The sequence below is a fragment of the Triplophysa rosa genome, linkage group LG1 (assembly GCF_024868665.1).
Source record: "Triplophysa rosa linkage group LG1, Trosa_1v2, whole genome shotgun sequence".
Lineage (NCBI taxonomy): Eukaryota > Metazoa > Chordata > Actinopteri > Cypriniformes > Nemacheilidae > Triplophysa > Triplophysa rosa.
In genome coordinates, this window is record NC_079890.1 from 15827376 (window position 1) to 15852336 (window position 24961).

The following is a 24961-nucleotide window of genomic DNA, read 5'->3' on the forward strand; positions in this document are numbered from 1 at the left end:
TAAATTCTAGACTGTCTTCATAACATCTTCATTTGTCCCTTCATTAGCTCCAGCAATTGGGAATGAGCTAAACTGGAGGAAGCCAAAATGGGTTCTGTCACATTATGTGCTACCCAGTTCGCGTATTTATGGACTATTCTTTCATTTTGTACATTTTTCATTTTTTCATCTCGATAATGAAGCTTTACGTGTTAACGGTTGTATCCTTAGATGTGTCGGGACTAAAGCTAGCGCAACATATTGCATGCATTTAAATCTGCATTTCCTTCAACCCGAAAACAGTGAAAGCATCAGTGTAGTAAAAATGTTAAGTGTTTTTCATCCAGGATGACACTACTCTTCTAAAATTCATGCGCCTGTGAGTGAGTCCATAGTGTAAAGTACACCATGTGCGAGGCAGCTAATGTCTTTTTTATTGTATTAGAATTGTAGTCATACAGTAAGAGAGAGATTAATAAATAGTGCAAATATAAACAGAGATAAACACAAAATATCCGCATCCATATTTGCTTTTACTGCTGTACAGCTTTTGCTGTCATTTTCTGCCAATTGGTGCAATAAAAATATTTATGCTTGGAGGTTGTTGTAAAGCACAGAGGACAAATGTTAGCTTACATGTTCAAATAAACCCTGTTGAAGTGTTTCTTTTGGTAGAAAACCTCTGCTCTCTACACACAAAAGCTATTGCTTTTACAGTTTTTAATATTCCTTACCCAAACACAAATGCACACGTACAAATTTTCCCCTTGTGTGTATACACCAGAGTGTTGGAATACAGAGACTATCTTGCGCATTGTTGAAAATTCTCCCTGCGCTGCAGAATTAAAAATGTTTGAATGTGTTTAATAGTTCCCAGTCAAAAAAGCCCCATAAAGTTAAAAAGCAATAAACGTCTCTCAGGTGATAGAAAACTACTTCTCCTCTGCTTTCATGCCTGAGGGGATTTTATGAATTATAAATGCTTTTATTTGTTGTTGTTCTGCAGCAGTATTTGAGAGATTAAGAGTGTATGAGCAAATACGTGCAGTGTTTCCCATAGCATTTTGACAGACTTGTGGCGCTGGTGACGTCACGAACTAATTAGCATACTTGTGACGTCATCAGTGTTAGCACTTATCTGTTTTTCTTCTACTCTCTTATGTCACATTACACTGTATTTTACAACGGGATGCCACCAGCAGTCACTTTAACCGCGGTTAAAATCCTGATTTATAAACGCAACATCTTCGGACAAAATCACAATACATCTACATTAAAGAGCGGCTATATGCTGTTTGCCCTTTCTCGACAACGTGTTGCTGTATTACGAACGCTACTTTGATTTTAAATGCAAGTGACAGTTAAATACGACAGGCCGAGGGCTCGCGCACACACATGGAGCTCATCGGAAGAGAGTGCATGCGAACACGGAAGAGGAGGACGCGCCACGCGGGCTCTCACTAAATCCTTGGTGTTTCGAGGCTGACGTCATCACCCAAACGTGTTTTTTCGTCAATTTTAACAATCATAGGTAGTTTAGATGGTTAGGGTAAGGTTAGGGTTAGGGTGTGGGTTATGGTAAAGGTTTCGTAAGACTTAAAACACCAAAGATTTAGTCAAAACCAACAAGCCACGCGCACGGATCTGACTCGAAACACCAATGATTTAGTGAGAGCCCGCGCACACGGGCACGCTCCACTCACACCAGAGCATGTGCGCGAAGCGGAGCGGTGTGTCTCAATATTTCGCTCAATGACTGTGTGCGTCGCTCAGTCGCTCACGGACCGAGCAAACGCTCCGCTCACATTACGCTCACGCTCACCGGTAATCCAAATCCCGCTCTGACATAAAATGTGTCTAGTAAGCCTAATTGTTTTCAGTTTATAACAAACTTCTTGAATAAATGTCTGTTTAATTAGTAGGCTTTCAGTCCGACATTACAGACAATATTTTTAGTCATTTTTTATTTAAAGCCTATAATAATACTTTATTTCCGTGAACATAGCTCCCATAGTGCAACATTCAAAATAAACGCACAAAAGATGAAATGCTCTATGAACAACTTTATTATTGCTAGGGTTAATAAAAGAAACAGGCTCTAAAGAAAAATAGACCAAAACAAGGGGAAATGCGGTCTTAAAACGTCAAACCTCAATCGTTACAGCATTTTAAAATGTACTTATGCGTCTTCCAAGGCTGCATGCGTCCTCCGGAGATCACATTTGTCGGCCGAGGCCGGAGGTTTATTCGGGTTTTATTTCAGAAAAGCAACTGTTACATTGGGTAAGTGTGACACAATGTCTTTTAGGAGAAATAAATATAAATGTTATAATGTTTTTAACTGAAATGAGCCTGTATCAAACCTCTTGTCGCCTCGCACCTCCGCAAATGGACGAGGCGCTTGTAGTTGACGCGCAGGCCGTTGTGCTATTATTCAGGCTTCAGGCTCATGTGGTGTACATGGGACAAATCCAGCAGCAAAAAAGTAAATCACCAAGAGGGCTGAGCGAGCGACTGAGCGTATTGAGCGAGCGGAGCGGAATTTTCAGATAGGCGATCCCCGCTCCGCGAGAAATATTAACGCTCAGGAAATATTAAGTCGGGAAGGAGAGAAGACGCGTAAGCGCTGTTTATCCACTAGTTAGTCGATCACAGATACAGTCATTAGCACGGATGGGATAAACATCTTTTTGACGCCAAATATACTTGGGCGGGCATAAATATACCTGGGCGGTCCGCCCAAGTAAATGCATTGTATGGGAAACGCTGACGTGTTTGTGGAATTTGCACAAATATACACTTTAGACGTCATAAAGAGGCGTTGCACAGTATCTGAAAGCAGACAGACACTCACATGTCATCACGGCATTCGGAGTCACTTAGAGCAATATGTAGGCTAATACTTTGTCACCTTCTCACAAACAACCAAACAAACATTAAAGGAACTAGAGGTGTATTTTTATGACCGATCAAGATTCATTTTACGAGTTTAATAACTGAAATGAAGGTGAAATGTTTTATTTCTGCTGTTAATCATAATAACTTAATTATTCATTTCTATTGTTTGAAGTTGAACAACATGCTTTATAAGGCTATTATTGTGCACCGTCAACAAAGAATTAATCTAAGCTCTTTTTATTGCCAATATAAACTTGTCTAAGGCTTTCCACTTAATTAATGTAACTTAAAATTTAAAGTCGTTTCAATCTTATAGCCAGAGATTGATCCCTCAAAAGTTCCTCTACTTATCAGTCTTGCAAGTGTGTGTGTGTTTGGCTAAGTGCATGTAAAACACTGTGAAACACGTTTTAAAATCATTTTCATATTTTCCATTTACTCAAACAAGACAATATGTTCTACATTTGAACAACTCTTTCATACAACTTTGTACATCATGATCTTGTCGAAAACATACACATACTTGTGTGTTTTTCTAACTTTATCTCTGCTGATCTGGTAAAGAGGACTGGAGACAAAGTGTCGCGTCAGGCTGAAGGAGGGGTGCTGAAACAAGTTGTGCGTGTATATGTGTGTTTATAGCTGCTGTGTTATCTGTGTTAGATACAGGCTTGCAGACATCATGTCTCATCTGCCTGCGCTTCCCAGTTCTGGGGGCTTGTGTGTATGTGTGTGAGACTGTTGTTAAGACTATGTAGCAGGAGAGCTGGAATTTTTCCATAAGAGGTCACAATCAGTGCCTGTAAACCAGACTGAGGCATCTTCATTCCATCAAGCAATCTATCATATACTTCTCTTTTTCCATCTGTTTTCTCTCTCTTTTGAAGAAGAGTGCCGTTAATCAACGTGATTTTCACTCACTGTTCTCATTTTACTGAAGAGAGATTCATTGATGTTGATGTCTTGTAGATTTCTGATGGTTGATTGCAAGGTGGTGACTAAATGTATTAAATAAGACGGTAGTATGAGTTGGTACTGTAGATTTTGGAACTGACACTAGGCAGAATTTACACCACTTCTGTTAATCAGCCAATCAGGCATAATATTTTCAATCCCCAAATATGATGTGGTTTAGTTAATGATGCTTGATGATATCACTATCACTAGTTTTGTACCCACACATCATTCAGAAGAATGTTGCACTGTTTTGCAGCTTTATTTGTCTAATTCAGTCATCTGTGTGGGAGTGTTAAGCTTTATTCAGTGGTCACACTAGACATTTTAGTTCCATTGACTTCCATTCATGTTCCTGCGAATGCATACGAAAGAAACGCAAGACGTAGCGAAAAAAAATCACATTTTAATCCAAAAAAAATCCAAGTTTGTTGAACTTCTGGGAATTCGACCAGACATGCTAAAAAATAATATCGCAACATCCAATTTTGTATAATACAGTTTTTAAATAAACAACAATAATAGTGCAAATACGTCAGAATTCATGATGTGCAAAAAATCCAACAATTTTAGCGTGACCGCGGCATTATTTTTTCTGAATGTCATGCCTTGTCGTTAGCTGAAGGGTGGTAAACTGTTGATGTAGCTAAAAGCAGTGACATTTAAATGAAATGTAGTATGATTGTCACACCAATGATGATTAGGTTTAGGTGTTAGGGGAGGGGCTCCGGTATTGCTGTTTCTAATAATCTTGTTTTATATGTATGATTCACATTGTATGAATTCATATGAATTAGCCACCTTGTAAAAAAATTGAGGCTAGAAATATGGTTAAAGTCAGAAATGCAATAAAAATGTGCTCATTTTTATTTTGACATTGTATTATTTATAATACATTTTCTTGTAATTGGTAGCCTTCTATCAGCTGTGGCCATGAGTAATGATTATTCAGTCCCTCTCTGTCTCTCCTTCTCTTAAATGCCTGCTGATAAATACCTGTGTTCATCCCATTGTGAATGGACCATTTGGTAGCTATAGGTTCAAATTCCCTCTGGTGCAGTGTATAGGATATTAATTAAAGTTACCCTTCAACCTCATCTGAACCCTCATTTGCTGCTGCTTGAGCCTCAGGCATTGATTCAACCTGCAGCTGATTATGAAGCTTCACCATTCCCCACTTACTGAGCTGAGCATTTTCATAAGAAAAATATACTAGAATCACTTTGAACTCTTCTTTATGTTCATCATTCCTCTTTTGAATAAAAAGAAATACAAGTTATTGAGGCAGAGCATGAGAGGACACATCTAGCACAATGAATGTGATACGTGGGTTGTTGTAAAGATAGTGTGTGAGATACAACACCTGGATAAGAGAGAGAGAGAGAGAGAGAGAAAGTCCTTGCTCTCTTCCAATGGCAGTCAGGGAACAACAAAGCTCTTTAATTCAGTGTGAAATTGGCTCAGAGTGCTGATGTGTGTATGCAGTGGATCGAGTGTCCTCCAGTAGGATGTACACCACACAGCGCACACACATACAGATCCATGTGGAGGCGGTTTGCACAGTTGCAGCACCACAGGAGAGGAGAGAAAAATTCAATTGGCCAGCCATGAAGCCAGCTGAGCCCACTGGCTCCAGTCGTCCTTATTGGTTTTCTGTCGGGCTCATCCCACCCACTGCCTTTTCCTTTCTATTTTTTCTCTGTTACCTGGTGGTAGAGGTCATGTCCCAGGTACTAGGTAACTCTCACAGTGCTGACAGTGTGAATGAAGAGAGCCAAACCAAGCTCAAATCTCTATTTAAAAAAGCCATCGTCCTTGATCAGAATAAATGACAAACTCTTGTGTTTTTTCTAGGGCTGTCAATAATTACATTTTAAATCGCGATTAATCGCACCCTTTTTGTGCGATTAGCTGCGATTAATCACACACGTATAGTGAAATTAAATGTACACTATTTATTTTGTTTAACATGTTTATTTTAGTGCTCTCAATCGATTAAACACAGCTTTTATCACACACAGCTTTTATATTTTGAACATACTTTTACATTCTAATAATTTCACATTTTATCTCCAAATTAATATAGAAGCAACACATTTCTTTAACAGCATCATTTTATGAATGAAAGCCAATATTCTAATATTGTTGGCTTTGCAACTGATGTCTTTATTAAATATATATATTTTTTCTACTAATCAAACCCATAATAAAGTGTGGGTAGGATATCTACAGAAAATAAATAAAGTTCTCAAACACTTTACAGTCTTTACTTCTAAATACATGAAATACAGAAGAATCCTCATTAAAACTACAAAATCACATTGATTTCTTCTTCTTTCTTTGTTCTTTGATTAACATTAGTGACAGGAGTCACAGCAGCACGTTTAAGAGCGCGACCCCTTTAAGAGCTGACGCTCTAAGCAGGTAGACTTTTTTTTAACTTGTTGAAGACAAGAAAATACTAGACAAAATGTGCTTTCTGGCATAATCTTGTGTGTTTTTGTTCATTCAAGCACTAAAGAGAAGTTAATACTGGTGCGCTGTCTGACAGATTCTGACGCAGCCATAGCCCATGTGTATACACCAGACGGGACCGATGTCGCGTTGCGTTGAGCCGTGTAACGTGTTCCAGAGCAAGAAGCTGTCAATCTATACTTTACATGTCAATACCACCATTTAAAATCGTGCCTAAATAGTTTAAAAGCTTAAAGTGCGTGATTATGTAATGTAACGCTAGACAATGATGACAGAAAAAACGGATGTTGCATTAATGGCGTTAAATATTTTTAACAAGTTAATCTGAAAAAAATAATTGCATGCGTTTACGCGTTTAACGTTGACAGCCCTAGTTTTTTAACGAAACTTGTCCCCCCAAACTCTTCATTGCAAGTTTACCCCTCAATTTTACCTTGTTATTACACAGCTCTCTGATTGGCCAATCGCTACATTCCAAGGTATGATATTCCCAGATAACAAGCTCTCAAAACTAGGGATGCTCATATTGACCGTTTAACGGTTAACCGATCTTTAAAATTTTGACCGGTTAATACTATCAGTTAAACAATTTAAAAGGTGTGTTTATTTTAAGTTTAATAATATTAATAATATTTTTTTGTTAATAAAAATAATTTAATAATACGTTTTTAAATAACTATTAAATCATACATGTTTTTAGTTTTCTGTATGGTGAAAGAAAAACATCGGAGAAAACGGCGCGACCGGTGATTTCCCTGCCTTCTTTTAGATGTGACGTAAAATACGAATGTCAAATATGAATAAGTAAAAAAGAATGTTTGTATTTTGGGTGGTATAGCAGATCGGATTTATATATGTTTAGCTAAGACTGGCTGGTGGAAAGCAAATGTGACTCGCTTCCCGAGGCGTTATCTCTACATTCCCGGGACATCCATGCCATCTGAAAGGGTGTTATCTGCCGCGGCTCTAATTGTCAACAAGCTCCAGACTGTCACCACAACACGTAAACATGTTACTTTATTAAATAAAAACTCCAAGCTTTGGATTGAGGTAGGACTTGCTATTTTTATTTGATGAAAAAACTGTCTGACGGAAATAAACTTTGCCGGTTTCTGTATTTTCGTTTTGTCATAATATGTTAATTATTTAAGTTATTTTCTTGCCTGTTTATTTTATGCTTTGGATTTATATTATTTAATTTTTTTTCTCCATTGTCTAAAACGCCGCAGGTTCGTGAAAATGTGATAATATGTGAATGCAGGTGCTGTTGTTGATCTATTTGTTATGCTGCTGTTTGCATGTTAAAATAAATCTGTGAAAAAAATGTTTGTATTTTTAACGTGTCACGGACCCTCGTCAACTGTAGCTGTGTTCTCATTTCGAAGTCTGCGTCCTTCGAAATGAGACGCAGCAGGTATTTTTTAAATTCCAATTTATTATTCAAATCTTATCGTTTAACGGTTAATGTTCAGATAACGAGTGTCGGTTCTCGGTTAGGGAAATTAACCGAAATGAGCATCCCTACTCAAAACTAATAACACATGGGAACCCGGATGCTGCGAATTATTTTGACTAGCAAAGTTTAATTGTTTTTGCGATATTGGCAAAAAAAATATTTCTAGATATTTTCTGGGATTTTACGATAACGATAAGCAGGCGATATTTTGCATCCTATAGTCTCATGTTGTACTAGCTCCAACTTGTCACGGTCCCACCGTCTTGTTTATGAAATTCTAGTCGTGTGGCGGGATCGGGGCAGAGCCCTTAGGTTTTATGTGAGAAGACCATGAGTTGTTTGTTTTTACTTCTCATGTGTTTTCTCGTGTCTTGTCATTGGCCCCGCCCCTCTCGTCTCATGTATTGCTTTCCTCCCGTGTCTCATGTTCCTCACCTGCCCTGTGTAATTATCCCTCGTTTGTCTTTCCTATATATACCCTCTTGTTTCTTTGTCCTGTGCTCGTGGATTGTGCTGTGGATGTACTATGTTTGGTGTGTTTCATGTGACCCAGCGTCTCAGCCTTGCCTTGTCCTGTCCGTGATCCTGTTTAGTTAAGTGAGTTGTTTTAGTGTTCTTTGGTTTTTGTTTTGCCCCATTGTGGGAAGTTTTTCTTTGTCTTTTTCAAGCGTTTTTTGATTATTGTGTTTGTCCCCCATCGTGGGTGTTTATTTTGTGTTTTGAGTTGTGAAATAAAGTCTTTTGTTATCCCTGCACTCACGCCTGCCTGCATTTGGGTTCTCTTTCACGCTAACCGTGACACAACTTACATGTTACCAGGACATTCATTATTGATATAATTAATAGAGAATGAGAAAGATTTTCTCAAGTCTTGTCATCATTCACTCATTCTCATGTCAACCTTTGACTATTACTTGTGCAGAACTTAAAAGAACATTGACATCCATTTAATTAACACAAAACCATTGAGACATTTCTCAAAATATCTTCTTTTGTGTTTCACAGAAGAGTCATATACAGGATTTCAACAACACAAGGGTAAATCAACAATGTTTGAATAAAATATATATGAATGAACAGAAATTATGATATTTTGAGTAAACTATCCCTTTAAGGAAACTGTCTTTAAATGGAATCATTCAAGTAGAAACACAACACATCACTTGTCAGGATATGGCAGAAGAACCCAATAGCAGGCAGGCAGTGAAGGGGTTAACAGATATATTTATTAAATAATAGACAAAACAGAAACAAAACACCCACAATGGGGAAAACGGAACTCAGAAATATATATATAAAACAAAAGACTTCCCACGAGGGGGCAAAACGAAAACAAGACAAATAACTAAACTCAAAGACACGACCAAACGTCTTAAATCATAAAAGGCACAAAACTCACAAAACTCACAAAACACGAACAGGAACACGGGCAAGAGCACGACCACGATACAGAAACACACAGTACAGGCACCAAACACATACAATGCAAGAGCACAAGACAAAGAAACATGAGGGTATATATAGGAACACAAACGAGGGATAACGACATGGGGCAGGTGTGGTACATTAAACACTTGGGGAAGGATAACGAGGAAACGAGAGGAATGGGGCCAATGACAAGACACTGGAGAGAACGTATATTACTGTCAAACGGACAATAATATGTTTCTCTCCACACATAACCAAAGACTTTGCCATGGCTCTGCTACAGGACCAAGAAAAACATGACTAAGGAAGCAGAGCCATGACAGAAGCCCCCCCTTTAATGAGCACCTCCAGGTGCTCACCAAGGGGTAGACGGACGAGACAAGGGCAGACTGAAGACAAAGACAAAAACAGACAACATGGTGAACATGAAAGGGGTAGACAGGACAACAAACTACAGACTGGGGTGGCATAACAAAAATAACAAACATGGGAGGGGGGGTGGGCAAAACAAAGAGTTCATAGGGGCAGTCCAAAAGGTTGGGGGAACAGTCCCACTGGACGCCGGCTGGATCACCGGACTGGACGCCGGCTGGATCACCGGACTGACGCCGGCTGGATCACGGACTGGACGCCGGCTGGATCACCGGGACGATGCCGGCTGGACCACCGGAACTGGACGCCGGCTGGAATACCGACTGGACACAAGACTAGACACAGGACTGGACACAAGACTGAGACACAAGACTGACCAGAGACACGGACTGGACACAAGACTAGACACAGGACTGACAAAAACTAGACACAGGACTGGACACAAGACTAGACACAGACTGGACACAGACTAGGACACAGATTGGACACAGACTAGGACACAAGACTAGACACAGGACTGACACAAGACGGACGCCCCTCCGCTGCGCCTCCTCCTCCTTCTCCGCACCACCGGATCCATAGCCGACTTGGCGAATCCGTGGGGACCGGAGGGTTCCGCATCGGAGGAGACCGCAGACGTCATCCCGGTCACTACCTCCCCCACTCGCCACAGGCGCCGCCAGGAGAACCGGGACCGTGGAGCCTCCAGCCGAAGGGTACTGAGTCCCCCCGGGCAGCGGCAGCCAGGACGAGGCCCTCCGGAGTAGTCGACCGTGGGGCGAGGGCTCCGAGTGGAACCTCACCCTCGGGACCGTCCCGGTTGGCCACGAACCTCACCATGTCCGCGAACCCAAGGGGAGCCAGCAGCCTCTTCTCCGACGGGGCGAGGCGCTGAGTGAGGCAGCAGTTGAAGATCGCCTTCAACTCTGCCTCGCCAAACTCAGACGCCCTCGCCACCGTCGAGAATGCCCCGGCGAACTCCCGGTTCCCGTAACTCCCCTGACGGAACCCCAGCAGCAAGTGGGCTTGGGCGGCCCGCGAGGATGACGCCGTGCCGTCCATATTCCTGCCCGCTGGGTTCTGTGATGGCTCTTGCATTCTGTCAGGATTTGGCAGAAGAACCCAAGCGCAGGCAGGCAGTGAAGGGGTTAACAGATACTTTTATTAAATGATAGACAAAACAGAAACAAAAACACCCACAATGGGGGAAACGAAACTGATATACATTTATAAAACAAGAGACTTCCCACGAGGGGGCAAAATGAAAACAAGACAAATAAACTAAACACAAGGACACGACCAAACGTCTTAAATCATAAAAGGCACAAAACTCACAAAACTCACAAAACACGAACAGGAACAGGAACAGGAACACGGGCAAGAGCACGACCACGATACAGAAACACACAGTACAGGCACCAAACACATACAATGCAAGAGCACAAGACAAAGAAACATGAGGGTATATATAGGAACACAAACGAGGGATAACGACATGGGGCAGGTGTGGTACATTAAACACTTGGGGAAGGATAACGAGGAAACGAGAGGAATGGGGCCAATGACAAGACACTGGAGAGAACGTATATTACTGTCAAACGGACAATAATATGTTTCTCTCCACACATAACCAAAGACTTTGCCATGGCTCTGCTACAGGACCAAGAAAAACATGACTAAGGAAGCAGAGCCATGACATCACTGGTGTTAAGTGAACTGCGCAGCATACAAGCAAGAAGCACACTGTAATAGAAAAGTAGCCTACCAAAAGCAAACTTGTGTGGGATGCTTATGTTCTAGATTAAGTTGTATTTCTCTTTTCTTTAAAACTATTTTTAAACAAATTCGATCGTCTCATTCACATGTGCTCTCATTCGGACTTAAGCCTAATGCTCCCACATCAGAGCTTTGCATTGCGGCCGAAATCAAGTCTATATGGATTTATTCTTTCGAACTGACAGTATTCGTCAGGAAAACACAAATTAACTCCTCGAGTAACATCACTTCACCTGACGCTGTCCACTGTGTGATCACGCGCTAGAGCACCTCTGCGCCCCGCCGCACCATTTAAAAGCAGACACAGATGCTGCGTCCAAAATCGCATACTGTGACAGTAGGTACTGAATTTGAATAAGTCCCTACCTATCGGCCATTAAAACAGTACGTTCTATATAGTATGAGTGGGAGTAGTATGAATACATTTCGGACATACTGCGTCCACCATGTTTTATGGTCATGTGACCTGTATGCTCTTTGACCTATGACGAATTAACTACAACCTACACGTGAGCGTTTATAAAAACATAATTTAGTCACGAGAAATTCATTTATTGGCACTTACATTAAAAGCGGACGTCCGCCTTAAAGTTGTGCGCTATATTTATTTGATTTACTTCTGAAATTTGACCGTTGCTCAGCTCCCGTGGCATCATGGGATAGAGAATTGTCCATCCGATCCGCACTCATGAATCTCGGCGGAAGTAGTAGACCATCCGGGTATTTCTCGCTTACTGTTTTTTGCATACTGAGGTTTCAGACATACTATTCATCACTCATACTCATTTTCGCCTACTATAAAATATGGAAGTAGGCAATTTCGGACGCAGCAATAGCTTACAGAAACACGCTATTGGTTAAACTGCTAACTGCACTGTGAATGTGCACGCACAGTGCTTGACTAAAATATTTGTGAACACTGAGTGCTGTTTTTAGTGGAGCTTAAAAATGCGTGACATACTGGATAATATGATTTTGCACATCGTTAAAACTAGATTTGCGATATTATTGCACACGATTTATCTCACACACCCCTATATGACATTACAAATGATTAAATAAAATTGCCTGTTGTTGGAATTTGAACGTTGTGTTGTACCTTAAAGTGGAAGTGAAACATCCAGCCAAGTTAACATTGTTTATTCAAGGGGTTTCCACTCCGATCAAAAATGATATAATAAACCAAATGAATGGTCCCATTAAAAAAAGATGCCTTATTATATGTTTTGTAGCAAGGGCACTGCCATCTTGCAGTACCGCTAATGGTCAGTGACGTCACGGGGTTGGTTGCTTTGCCTGAGTTCATCAGACACAATGGGAAAGACACTGTTAAATACAGGACAGTGGAGGACAAATAAGGAAAGTTAAAGACTGAACCCGTGAAACAGTCATGTCTTTTGATCTCTTAGCATGTGTCATTATTTATAAGAATTGTTAACATTCTGGGGAGAACAAAAGAATAAATGAACATTTGTGAAGAAATTATTTCCACACGTTTTCTTTTCCTGCATTTGTCTTTCCTGATTGTATGTTGCTTAATCCTAAAGTATCTTTGTAGTCACAAAACACAAATCCCCTTGTTTTCTAATGGTGAAAACATAGACGCTCCACCACAAAGTGGTAGGCCAGTCGCGTCATGTATTGAGTTGTAGACTGAACATCCCAACTACCCTTCAATATGCTTGGCTTTGCATTCTGTAATCTCCAGATTTCACTCTGTGATTTCAAGAGTGTTTTCGATTAATTCCCGATCCATTATTTTAATTAGATATAGGCAGTGAGGGTCAATGTCACTAACAACCTTTGATTGGCTTTACTCAATTAGTGCCGGTCCAGTCATTAAGTCCTGCCTGACCCTGTTGTGCGGTTTTGAATTGATTTCCTTCTGCTTTTGTTTTCTGGAAAGCACGACAACATGCTCATTAGGGCCCGAGCGCGAAGGAGTAAGCCACCGGCTTGCACCGCAGTGCAGAGCCCTATTGTTTCTGTGTTCTTCTCCCTCTTTGATCGCTAATTTGAAGGCCTAAACATGCTCAAAAACTCACAATAACTTTCACACGCATCAGACCTGGCAAAAATTTACGTCTGATATGGGTTTCAAAATTAGGCGTGGCAAAATGGCTCGCTAGCGCCACCTAGAACTGCCCAGACCGCTACGCAATACGTACATGCACCAAATTTGGTGGGCTCATGGAACACCCCGAATCATTAAGAAAAGTCTCTTGGAGCATATCTCTAAACCCAACAGGAAGTCCGTTAATTTTTTGCAATTTCCAGTCGTCGTACTTTAACGAACTCCTCCTAGAGTTTTAATCCGATCAACATCATTTTCATGTCATTCTCATCTTAAGGCCTTTGCGAAGCTAAATTGCGGAGATCCTGACTTTTCGTGCGGGAACGTGACCCTGGCGGCCTGCCAAAGTTTGGCGTTTCACCATGAACAGGAAGTTGTTGTAACTCAGGCATACAATGTCCAACAGAACCCAGACTTCACACATATGATAAAAGTCCTGGCCTGAATACATCTACATGGTAATATTCAGATACTGTTATAGCGCCACCTGCAGGAAACAGGAAGTGGCATGTTTTAAACTGTGATTAACTCCTCATAGAGCTTCAAACAGGTCAGCATCATATTTGTCCAATATGATCTTCAGACCTTTGTGACGATACATTGCAAGTTCCTGACTTTTCGTTGAGGGGCGTGTCCGTGGCGGCCTGACAAAGTTTGACGTTTCGCCATGAAACAGGAAGCTATAGTAACTCAGGCACACAATGTCCGACCAGCCTCACATTTCACATGTTTGATAATAGTTGTGGCCTGAACACATATCCATGTCAGTGTTCACTCATAGCAATAGCGCCACCAGCTGGCAAAAGGGAGTGTGACACATTTAAATAAATAACAAATCCTACTATATTTCGCCTGCATGAATTTTATCGCCTACCATTTACTGTTTTCCGTACACAATCGTGCAGCGATTGCACTTACTTGTCTATCGTCTCAATACCAAGAAAGAAATCTCTTGGACCCATGCTCTAAACCCACCGTGAAGTCATTTATTTTCACTTTCCACTGCACGTTCTGTGCAGTTTTTTCCATTTCCAGGTGTCCTACTTTAACAAACTCCTCTTAGAGCTTTAATCAGATGAACATCATATTTTGTTAGTCTCACGTCAAGTTTATTGTGATGCTAAATGGCCTAGACCTTGACCTTGAACGCTCATGTGCCGGTTTCGCGCACACATTTGTGCGTACGCACGCTTAGTGAATGAGACCCGTTGTCCAGTCTGCTCCAAACTTAACATGTTTGATAAGAGTCATGCCCCGAAAGACGTGTTAAATATGTCAATATTAACCTACGGTACTGCGCCACGAACTGGCAGCAGGAAATCTGGTACATGTAAATAAATTAAAGTCTTTCTATAATGTAACTTCTATATGCGCATTGTCCACCGTTCGCTCTTCCTGAGGCCGACGGCTGGTGGTTTCACCGGGTTGCGGTGGCAATTTCCACGAGGGCCCGAACATCGCTGCTCGCAGCTTTAATAATGGTTTTGAAGCTGACGATGTGAATTCAATTCTTAATTTTATTTATGTAATTTGCAACATTATACTGTGTTGTTTTTTCCAGACCCACACAAGACCAAATGAGCTGCTTCTATTATACTGTTAAATATTTGATGAAGAAAAAAACAAAAATGAAAGTGTCACTGGCACTTTCCCTCATTCCTCTTTCTCTTTCTACAATTTACATTTTTAATAAAGCAAAGAAGTAGTAGAGGCCATGCAGTATATTGTGAATATAGACATAGCTTAAAGGCATTGTTGCCCATGACGCACAGCTATGACTATATTGATATAGTGTGGCCTCTAGAGCCTTGTTGCTTAAAAAAACAGCAACATACAGTAATATAAAAATTTACATCAAAACTCTTTTATTAGGCAAAGTACCACTATCTTTTCACTAGAACTGTTCACAGAACAGTTACACAACAAGTAAAACAGTAAAAGGTGAACAGGTGCTTATTATAGCTGTTACAATAGTAGCTCACACCTTGTATTGAATGTTATTAGCATTCAGGGATCCTCATGTAAAATAGAGGCAAATGTAAATAGTAATCTCATTGCTCGAACGGTAAAGGCATTAAACTCAACTCAACTCAACTTTATTTATATAGCGCTTTTACAATTTTCATTGTTACAAAGCAGCTGTACAGGAGACACATTGACTACAAGCAAAACAATCAAAGTTGTACCTGCAAAAACAAGAAAAGGTTGAAAACACAGAAGACAGACACACCCACACACAAAACACTCCACACACACAACACGCACCAACACACACAGACACAGAGACACACGCACCACACACACACACACACACACACACACACACACACACGTACACACGACAAGTACGCACACACACACACGCTCAGTGAGAGCACACATTTAGGATAAAGGAGAGAGAAGCACAGGTCAAATATAACAGACTATAAATTCCTATATGCAATATTAATTAAGTAAAACTTTAAGATTCTAAAGCAGCCCCCCCGGTCAGGCAGATAGTGCAAAAACAGTATGCAAACGGTGGCGAGGAACCCAAAACTCTAATCGAGAAAAAAAATAGAGAAAGCAACAGGGGTTCATTCTGCAAAAGCTGCTGTTGACAAGTAGAGATTACAACAGCTAATAAATTACTTATGTCAAATATTGTAGTTTAAGATTATCAAAAGACATCTCTAATGTATTCTATTTTTATTCTCATGATCTGACTGATCACTACCACCCTTAACTTTTTGTTAATTAAGACCTGATCAATGAATTTCACTTTTGCCTAATTAGTTGTTTACATGATTCTATTTTTTTAGTTCCTACAGTTGACTCCATGAAATTTGTTATGTTTAGCTCCCAAACAGGTTGCAGAGATCTTTTCTTTGCATGCACTTCCATAATGGGAAGGTGACAGATTTATGATAATACTTTACTGTTTGCTGTGTTTGGCTTCTGTTGTTCTCTGTCTGTCCAGCCTTCTTTTTCTTTGTAGTATGCTCTAGGCGATGTAACGATTCACTGACACGCCAGTAGAAAATTATGTGTGACAATTCATCTTGAGTGTGCTGACATACTTCAGCAGGCTTTAGCAAACCTGTGACATCTGATATTTCTTAGCAAAAAATCAGAGCACAACTAATTTGTATATTAAAGTACTTCTATATAATTGTTTTAAAATGCAGTTTAGTTTTATTGAAATAAAAAAATTTATACAAGGTGAGCTTTAAGAATAATGCAAAATGTCATTAGGGTTGGGAATCGAAAATCAATTCCAATTTGGAATCGGAATCGAAAGGCTAGGAATCGGATCGGAATCGAAAGGAATAGGAATGGATACTTGAGATTAAAATTTGAATTCCTCTTATCAATTCCTGTGTGCATATTTTCAGAAAAGTACATGCGTTGCATGATCTGCTGATATCTCAATAAAAGCCCTTATGAAAATTATCTATTTTTTTACTATAGTAAGCATAGTTTAGCTATAGAATTTGCATTAAAGCACAGGAATCACAAATTAACCATAGTTGCATTATAGTAACTGCAGTTTAACCATGATGTAGTTCAACTATGATAATAAAAATTGTAATAAATCAGAAAAGGTGTGTTTCTATGTGTAAATATACACAAAACGGTGCTCATAAATATATATATATATATATATATATATATATATATATATATTGCAAACAAGTCTATAAGCAGGCTAAATGACCATACAGGTTGATATCTAAATGTTTTACTTCAACTGTGGAATCGAAACTGGGAATCGATAAGAATTGAAATCGATAAGCAGAATCAGAATTGGAATCGGAATCGATAAAATTGAAACGATTCCCAACCCTATACACAACTGTAATATGCAGCTATAATGTGCATTGCATCTCTTTATGAAATAGGGATCATTACTATAGTGGCTTTATTCTCCTAATGGGTGTCAATGTACTGTATGTGTGTTCTTTTATTGCCTTTAAAGACGGTTTCTGACCAGTATAGGTGACCCCTGATAGTCACACAACTACAATAAATGACCTTCCTCTCTTTCTGTTGTTCTTTATGCCCACCTTTCTCTCTGTTCACCCACATTTCTTTGATATTTCACTGTCCATCTTGTGTCTCTTGCTCAGAAGAGCCACTTTCAGTTTTCTTTGCGTGTTTTCTTCTGAGATAATCCATTGGAGAGTTTATCAGAACTGACAATCAGCATCATCTCAGCCCCTCCTGCTGGCTTACTTGAGGGAGTTTTTCCGGCTTTGACCACAACCATAAAATCGTCTGCTATAGGTGTATATGTTGGGGCTACCCAGGGCAATTTGGGACAGGCCTTTGAAAAGTACTAAATTTGATATCGTCTTTTTGGTGAGATTGTAATGGTTGCGTTATACCCCTGGTTGTCACATTCTCTACTCAAAATTCAGCAGACAGCAGCCTGGACCGGTTTAAGGACTAGTTGTACCTGGGGGTCATCAACAAACTGACAACAACTCTTGAGATTAAATTCATTCAATTGAATTAAAATAAGAAAAAAAGCAAGCTATATCTTAGTGTTTTAGTCATGCTAGTTCTAGAATAATCATAAATTTTGTTGTGGACAATAGGGGGGACCTTGAAGTCAAAAAGGTTAACTCTACTGTTTTAGCAGTTTTTTTCCATGTCTGAACATGTGAATATTTTTAAATTAGGCATTTACAGTTATGAAGCCTTTTTCATTTGTTATTGCTTAGTGGTAAGAAAGTAATTTTTCTCTTCACACTAAAGTAAGTAAAAGTAAAAACTAAGTAAAGAAATACACAATCACAGTTCATTTACATGCTTATACGTAATTCAGCATTAGAATTGAATAAGTTTCACAGTGGGTGGGACTACATGTGTCACTGTGTAGAAAATGAAACTAAGTGACCGACTGAATGCCCTTTTACTTGTTGTTGCTGGTTAGGATTTACATAAAACAGATATGTTTTTGTTGCTTTAGGCTGGTTCATACAGTGTTATGTCAGTATCATTGTACTTACTGTAAATGTGCAGATCTCTGCATGAATAAATGCTAATATCTCATGTCCTTGTCACGAATACAAGCTTTAATTTCTCCTACAGTAAATGCCTCGCATTGTTTGTCATTTTCAAGATCGCTATTTAAATAACTAAAAAATAAGAGATAAAAGTAGATGTTATAGCATTTAATCCTTTTAAAATAATTTTTCAGCAAATGAAAGATTGTGTTGTGATGAATAATTCACATTCAATTTGAACAGTGCCTTTATCAGAAGATTATATTTGCAACAATGGAATGAGATTATATAATTGCATTGTTTGTATTGCTATTATAGAGTTATCACCCTGAAGATATTATGGCTGAAAGCACATTGTGTTCTCTCAAACATTTGTTCTAAGATCCAGACTACAGAATATTGGGTCTATTGTGTAGGACAATTTACGTCACATTAAATCAATTAATCTGTCCCAGATCAATATTATGATCCTGAAATGTTTAATGAAACAAAGCTTCAAAACGGGTCTTGAACCCATAACCATATGTGACTCGTCAGCTCGCAGGGATTCTTAAAGACATGGCGACGAGGTATTTGCAGGGCTATCATTAGCCGGGCTTTCAACAGACGACTCTTGTCTGCCGCGTGATCTCTGCTCTCTGTCAATACCCGCACTTAACAGTGAAAACAGATGTTCTTCTTCCATTTTCCCTCCCACGTTCAGTGTTACCTGCAGCTTAACAAGATGTTTGTCGCTAGTGCTGCGGGGGACTGGGTGGTGTATTCTGTCGTCTGTATTCATTAGCTATTTCTGAGTCTTGTTCACACCTGGATTTCTGAGTCACCGCCACAGAGATCAGCAGAGATACCTGAACTCAGGCAATGACACCCATCTTGGCTCATTTCAATTACCAAGATTGCCAAGATAGAAGAGTTCTCAAGTTCTTATAAAACTTGGAATAAATCCCTTAAACTCAGGCATAGCTGCCTACTTGCTCGCTGTGTTTTGGCACAGCTGTAAAAAACACCCTTTCAAACTCGTCTTAATTAAAAATAACCTCTGAGAACGTCTTCATGCTGTACACTGACCTAAAGCTTAACAATTTGGCACTTTACTGCATACTCTTCGCCATTCTTTATGCAGAACAGGCTCTTAGCAGCTCTTATGTTAAATTGGTGCTTTTTAGCTTCAACTTTGCACTTGATTTGTATCTATTGCCTCCTACTGAAGAACAGTAATCATGATGCACTACATGGACTTTCATGTAATTCTTCGCTGTGAAAGCCTGCCAACAGAACAGATTTGAATGTCTTTGAAGTGGTACTGTGCTTTGGCAGTAAAGGTGAAGAATGTTTAGCGAGAATTGTAAATTTAGTGTAAAATTTACACTAAAACAACATGATCGAGACTTTTTATGTCTTTATCTCTTAACCTCTTCTCCCAGTATCGAATGTATATCAGTGCTGATTTGTTAACCCTTCATTTTCGAGTTGTTTTGATTTTCGATTCTCATTATACTGTTCCGTTAAATCGCTGTTGAGGTCCTCTCAAAGTCAATTCTCCACATCCTTCCGCAACTATCCTTCATCTGCCTTTTATCTTTATTTCGCTATTCACTCTCCTGACAAGGGCTTTTGAAGCTAGGTCATGAGAGCACATAATAATGGCATTATGATTCACTGATCCTCTACTGGAGCAAACGGCCCCTCCTTCCCCGAGCGAGGCACTTTTTAAAACCAACAGCGCCGACGAAGATTAGCCTGGCTCTGTCCTGGCTAATGAGCTCCTTGTTAAAGTTTAATGTCTGTGTTCCACTGCAGTCAAGAATTTTAAACTCAGGCCCGGCTCTCTTCTGGGGGAAATGTGCAGCGTTGGGGTGCTGTGCCAGAGTGTGCTGATGATGCCAATAGTTAGGCACTTACAACCATGTACCAGTTCTTTGGCCTGAGGGCCGGAGCTCCGGGGATTATTGTGAAAGGCTGAGAAACTTCAAGTTTAAGTTCAAAGTTTCTTCGTCACGTACAAATCCATACATAGTACGACATAGTACGCTGTTTCCAAAATGCTGAGACTCTGTTACTTATAATAAGACAGTAGTTCTGTTTTAGTTAAATTGAAGGTTTGTGGAGGTTTACAAGATGGGACATGTGGGTAAGGTACCTCTATGTGATTCTTACAGTAACCTAACCAGTTTAAAGTCTGCTATACTTAAACAGTATATTTGAAAAAATGTGTGGCGCTGGTGTGGAAGTAACATTGGCAGCCAGTATACATTTTATTTTAGGCCATTATGCCATTTGAAGCAATGATGCAATTTTCATGTTTGTGTGGCTCTTAATTTCTTAAAAGTCTAGCAGTGAAATTTGAACTTGAAATGTTTGGCATAAAAAGTAAGTGGACAGGTGGGCGGGTTTCCCTCGCTAAATGCGGGTGAACTTCAATGAATAATCTATGATAATGTTGCATGCACAAGCAACCACCATTCTCTAAAATGAATAATACATGTGCCTATACTCTCTTCTTCTCTTAGCCATCATGCAGGAGTGAGGAGAAACTGAAAGGTCCTGCTGATGAAGCTTATCTGAAGATCTACATGATCTTCTGGACGTGAAGCTCCACAAAAGTTGCAGAGCAGAAGAGGTCAAGAGAGACTGGAAGAAAAGTAAAAAGTCAAAGAAGGAAGGAGGGGCTGGTTGGATTGACTGAGGGGGAAAACCGAAGGGCTGGATGCAAACCTCTATTCTTTCGAGAAGTTCCCAGGTTCCTCAGAGATGGCCTCCAACTTCAATGACATTGTCAAGCAGGGCTATGTCCGCATGCGGAGCAGAAAACTGGGGGTGAGTAGAAGAGAGAACAATGCATGGATTTTCAAAGTCAAATTCATTTGTTAAAGGAGCGATGAATTAAGACATCAATTTTAACCAATGCATTTGTTATATAAGAGGGAATCGTATTCAAGCAAACATCCTGTAAGTGTCAGAACTAAAAACGTTCTTGATACTGAAATTAAAACTGTTATTGACACCAGGCCCAGCGAACGCCAGGTCCTAGAATGCACCTATCTATAGGTTGAACACCGCCTCCACAGAAGAATATCAATGACTACTTCTCTAGCCCCGCCCACTGGTTCGCGCATGACAGTACTGAAGTAACACAAGTTGCGCGGAATCAGATAGAGCGAGCAAGCAATAAACATGCCGTTAAAGATCGCTAAATATTTTTTTTTCAGTGCCTGGTTGTGGAAGAACACAGTCGCTGCATAACCTTCCTTCGGATTCCGACAGTAGTAATGTGTGGTTGAAGTTTATTTTTAAAGACGTGGGTACAACATTACCGCGGATTCCTTTGTGAACAACGCACAGGTCGACGCTGGATTTGCTATCAACATAAGCAATCTTATGTGAGTAAAACATTTTTGTACTATGCGTCACTATTGCTTTGTTAGAGATCGCTTGATATGTATGCCCTGACAGCCCTATTCGCATGGGATTAGTATTACCTGGTTACCTCTAGTCATTTGTAATAATTGCAGAGGTTGTCTGTGATCTTAATCCCGTGTCTGTCTGTAATTTGTAAAGTAAAAATTCCCCCACAAATTACCTACCATACGAACCACGAGGTCCTCTGATAATATTAGTTCTGTGCGAATCGGCATCTCTGTGATTTGGCGGGCTCATATATCATTTTTCAAGGTTTTATCCACCGTTTGCGAATATTGGAGGCTGTTTTGAAGTGTTTTGGTGTTATTTGGGTGCTGGGTCATATCCATAAGTTACCGGGAGCCTCCCGATTGTTTATTTATCATGGAAACTGTTGTAACATTTGAGACCCGCGATCGTGGTGATCTTCTGTCCCGTTCGCTCAAATGCTGACAGGTACGGTCGTATATCATTAAACACCATACAACTATAGGCTATACAAACTATACGCAAAGCCTTGTCATCACATCCGGGAAATAAGTCAGTAAATTTGAGTAGAATCACAGGCTTCACTTATCTCGTGCGAATGCGCCACATGAAATACAGATGTGGGGAGGTCATTTATAAATCACACGATGTCCCACAGATAATACTAATCCCATGCGAATAAGGCGAATGTGTAACCTAACATTACGTCTCTAACCAAATTCACAGAAGGCTCCAACTAAGTTTACTATGCAAACTGCTATCCAATCATAGCAGTGGGCGTTTACTTCCAAGTCTTCAATGCGGCATGCCCATTAAAACCGAGCGTTTGTAGAGCCGGCCTCAAAACCCCGGTAGAAACTAGCCTATTACTAATTGATTTTGATGTTTTTGAATGTAAAAACCACTCGAACGTCATAAGTAGACCTCAGACAACAGTATAAAACAATAAACAAGGCCAATTCATGACACCTTTAAGGTGCTACTTACACAACAAAGTTTTTAATTAAAAACTGAACTTTTTGCGTTTTGTCTTTTTGTTTACACAACAACTGCAATTTGGGGAACTTTTGAAGTGCATGTTTTTGAAAACAAGGCCGTTATCCTTTCCATGTAAACTCTGAAAACGTGCAACTGTGAACATGTTGATGTCATGCGAATGCATATTATGTGTTCAGTCTATAGGAATGCAGAAGTATAACCGAACTAACAAGGGCAATATATAGGACTATATGTAAAAAGAAGATTTACAGACATTATTTACATATTGTATACAATGACATTCAAAAATCACTTTTGGGGTAAACTTAGTACATTGGTGTGTAAACGTATTCTTAAGAGCATAAATCAGTATGTGTAGAGGTTAGCGTTTGCTTAAATGGAGCAGGACAGACAGGCTAAGAAAACGGCATTGTATGTACTATCGAGATGTCGAGATGGAGATATTTAATGTCATTTGAATCAGACCGGACATCTTGCATAACACATACAGTATTGCCACCGTTTATAGGATGAATGGACTGAGGATGAGAAAATTGTTTCTAGGTTTGTAAACCAATAATGGCCCAGTACGTGGAAGGACTACATACTGTAAAATCATTTAACCTGATCTCTAGCTCAGAGACCTCATTACAGTTTTACAATGTTCCTCTTTAGCCTCACTAGGTCTGTGAGCGTCTCATCCATAGCTGCTGTCCCGGTTATATTCTTTTTTTGTTTTTGGAACAATATTTTTTCATTCATTGCCGTTGTCATTTTTTATTAGTGTTTTGATCTTGCTTTATTTGCATTACAATCACTTTGCATTACATGTTTTTTCTGCTCTGCATATGCTTACTGTATATGATTAAGACCATATGTCTTTATAGTGTAGCTGGGTTGAAATCAGTATAGAGCTGCCAGCTTCCTTGATGTTTCACAAGGTCTAAGAAGTTTCAGTGTAGCCATGTCTAGTGACTTTTCCGAGTGCCTCTCGTGCGAATGCATAAGGTCGATAGCTGAATTATGTAGTCAGCAGGATTGTGGTTACCGTGGCAGCAGCGAGGTTGTGACACACGGTGCCTCTGGGGAATGCGGTGCTAAATTACCTTAAAGGAGTTTGTATTTTCCTTTTCTTCTTTTTCCTTAACTTTATCTGATTTTTTTATCTTATTTCTTTTTCGCACAGATGCATCTTTTTTCTGTATGTTTCTTTGTCTCTCTTAAATTTGAATGCCGTCTAAAAACAGGCATGATTCCGACCTCATTGTTTAACAAATGGCTTCCCTAATTGTAAGTCCATTTCTTTCGTCTATTTAATGTTATGCTTGTGCACGTAATGCAAGCACAATATCGTAAATCCCCGCTTATGCGCAGCTAATACTATTTACATCCATGCTGCTGCTTCGCCTCTGATTTGGCAGCAGCGCTGAGTGTTTGGCGGCATTTGCATTTCTGTCTGAGCTGTGACAAAGCCATATCTCTCTCTTTCTTTCTGTCTATATCCCTCTCTCTCTCTTTTTCTGGATGTGGGGAAAATAGCTTCCACTGATTGGAAGGATTGCATTCTCCTCAGATCATTCTCGTAGACAAAAAGCTCCCATATTACAGCATTTCTTTTGTATTATCCATCTGTGAGTGCTATTGACTGCGTGGGTAGACATTTTGCAAGACTTTTTGCAAGGTATTCATGGTGTTTAGATGTTTGTCCTCGTGTTTGACCTGTTATTACTGAATGATGCTTCTGGATTCTGTACACACAACCACACACATTCAATTCAATATATTTAATTCATGTATTGTAAGGCAAACACAATCATGTGCAGTTTCTGTATGGTGTAATTTAATAACCATTTAAGCTCAGCATGTGTGAAATATCACTTACAAGTAAGGGTGTTTTCACACCTGGCTCATGTGGAGCAATTGTAGAACCTGGCGTGTTTTCTCCCTTAGTTCAGTTCATTTGGGAATACGTTATATGAACGCAGCAATTGCGCTCAGAAAAAAAATCTTGACCCAAGTGAAAACACACAGTCCGACCCAGTGGACCAACACACCAGTTTGTGTATGATGGGTAATGGTGTATATTGGGTGACAAACAGCATTGTAGGTTTTTGCAAATATGTTCGAACAAATAAATTTCAGAACAACCATCCAAGACGCATAAAATTACAGACGTTTACAAGTGCGTCTTCA

The 24961-nt window shown here is 39.8% G+C and overlaps 1 protein-coding gene across 1 annotated transcript in view; it reads left to right on the top strand.

The window, feature by feature from the left end:
- Nucleotides 1-24961, top strand: part of dok4 (docking protein 4) — a 55355-nt gene that overhangs the window by 19190 nt on the left and 11204 nt on the right. Inside the window, exon 2 of the mRNA XM_057342932.1 lies at nt 20914-21220. Coding sequence (XP_057198915.1) covers nt 21155-21220 — 66 coding nt within the window. The 5' untranslated portion in view covers nt 20914-21154. The remainder of the gene's footprint in view (nt 1-20913; nt 21221-24961) is intronic.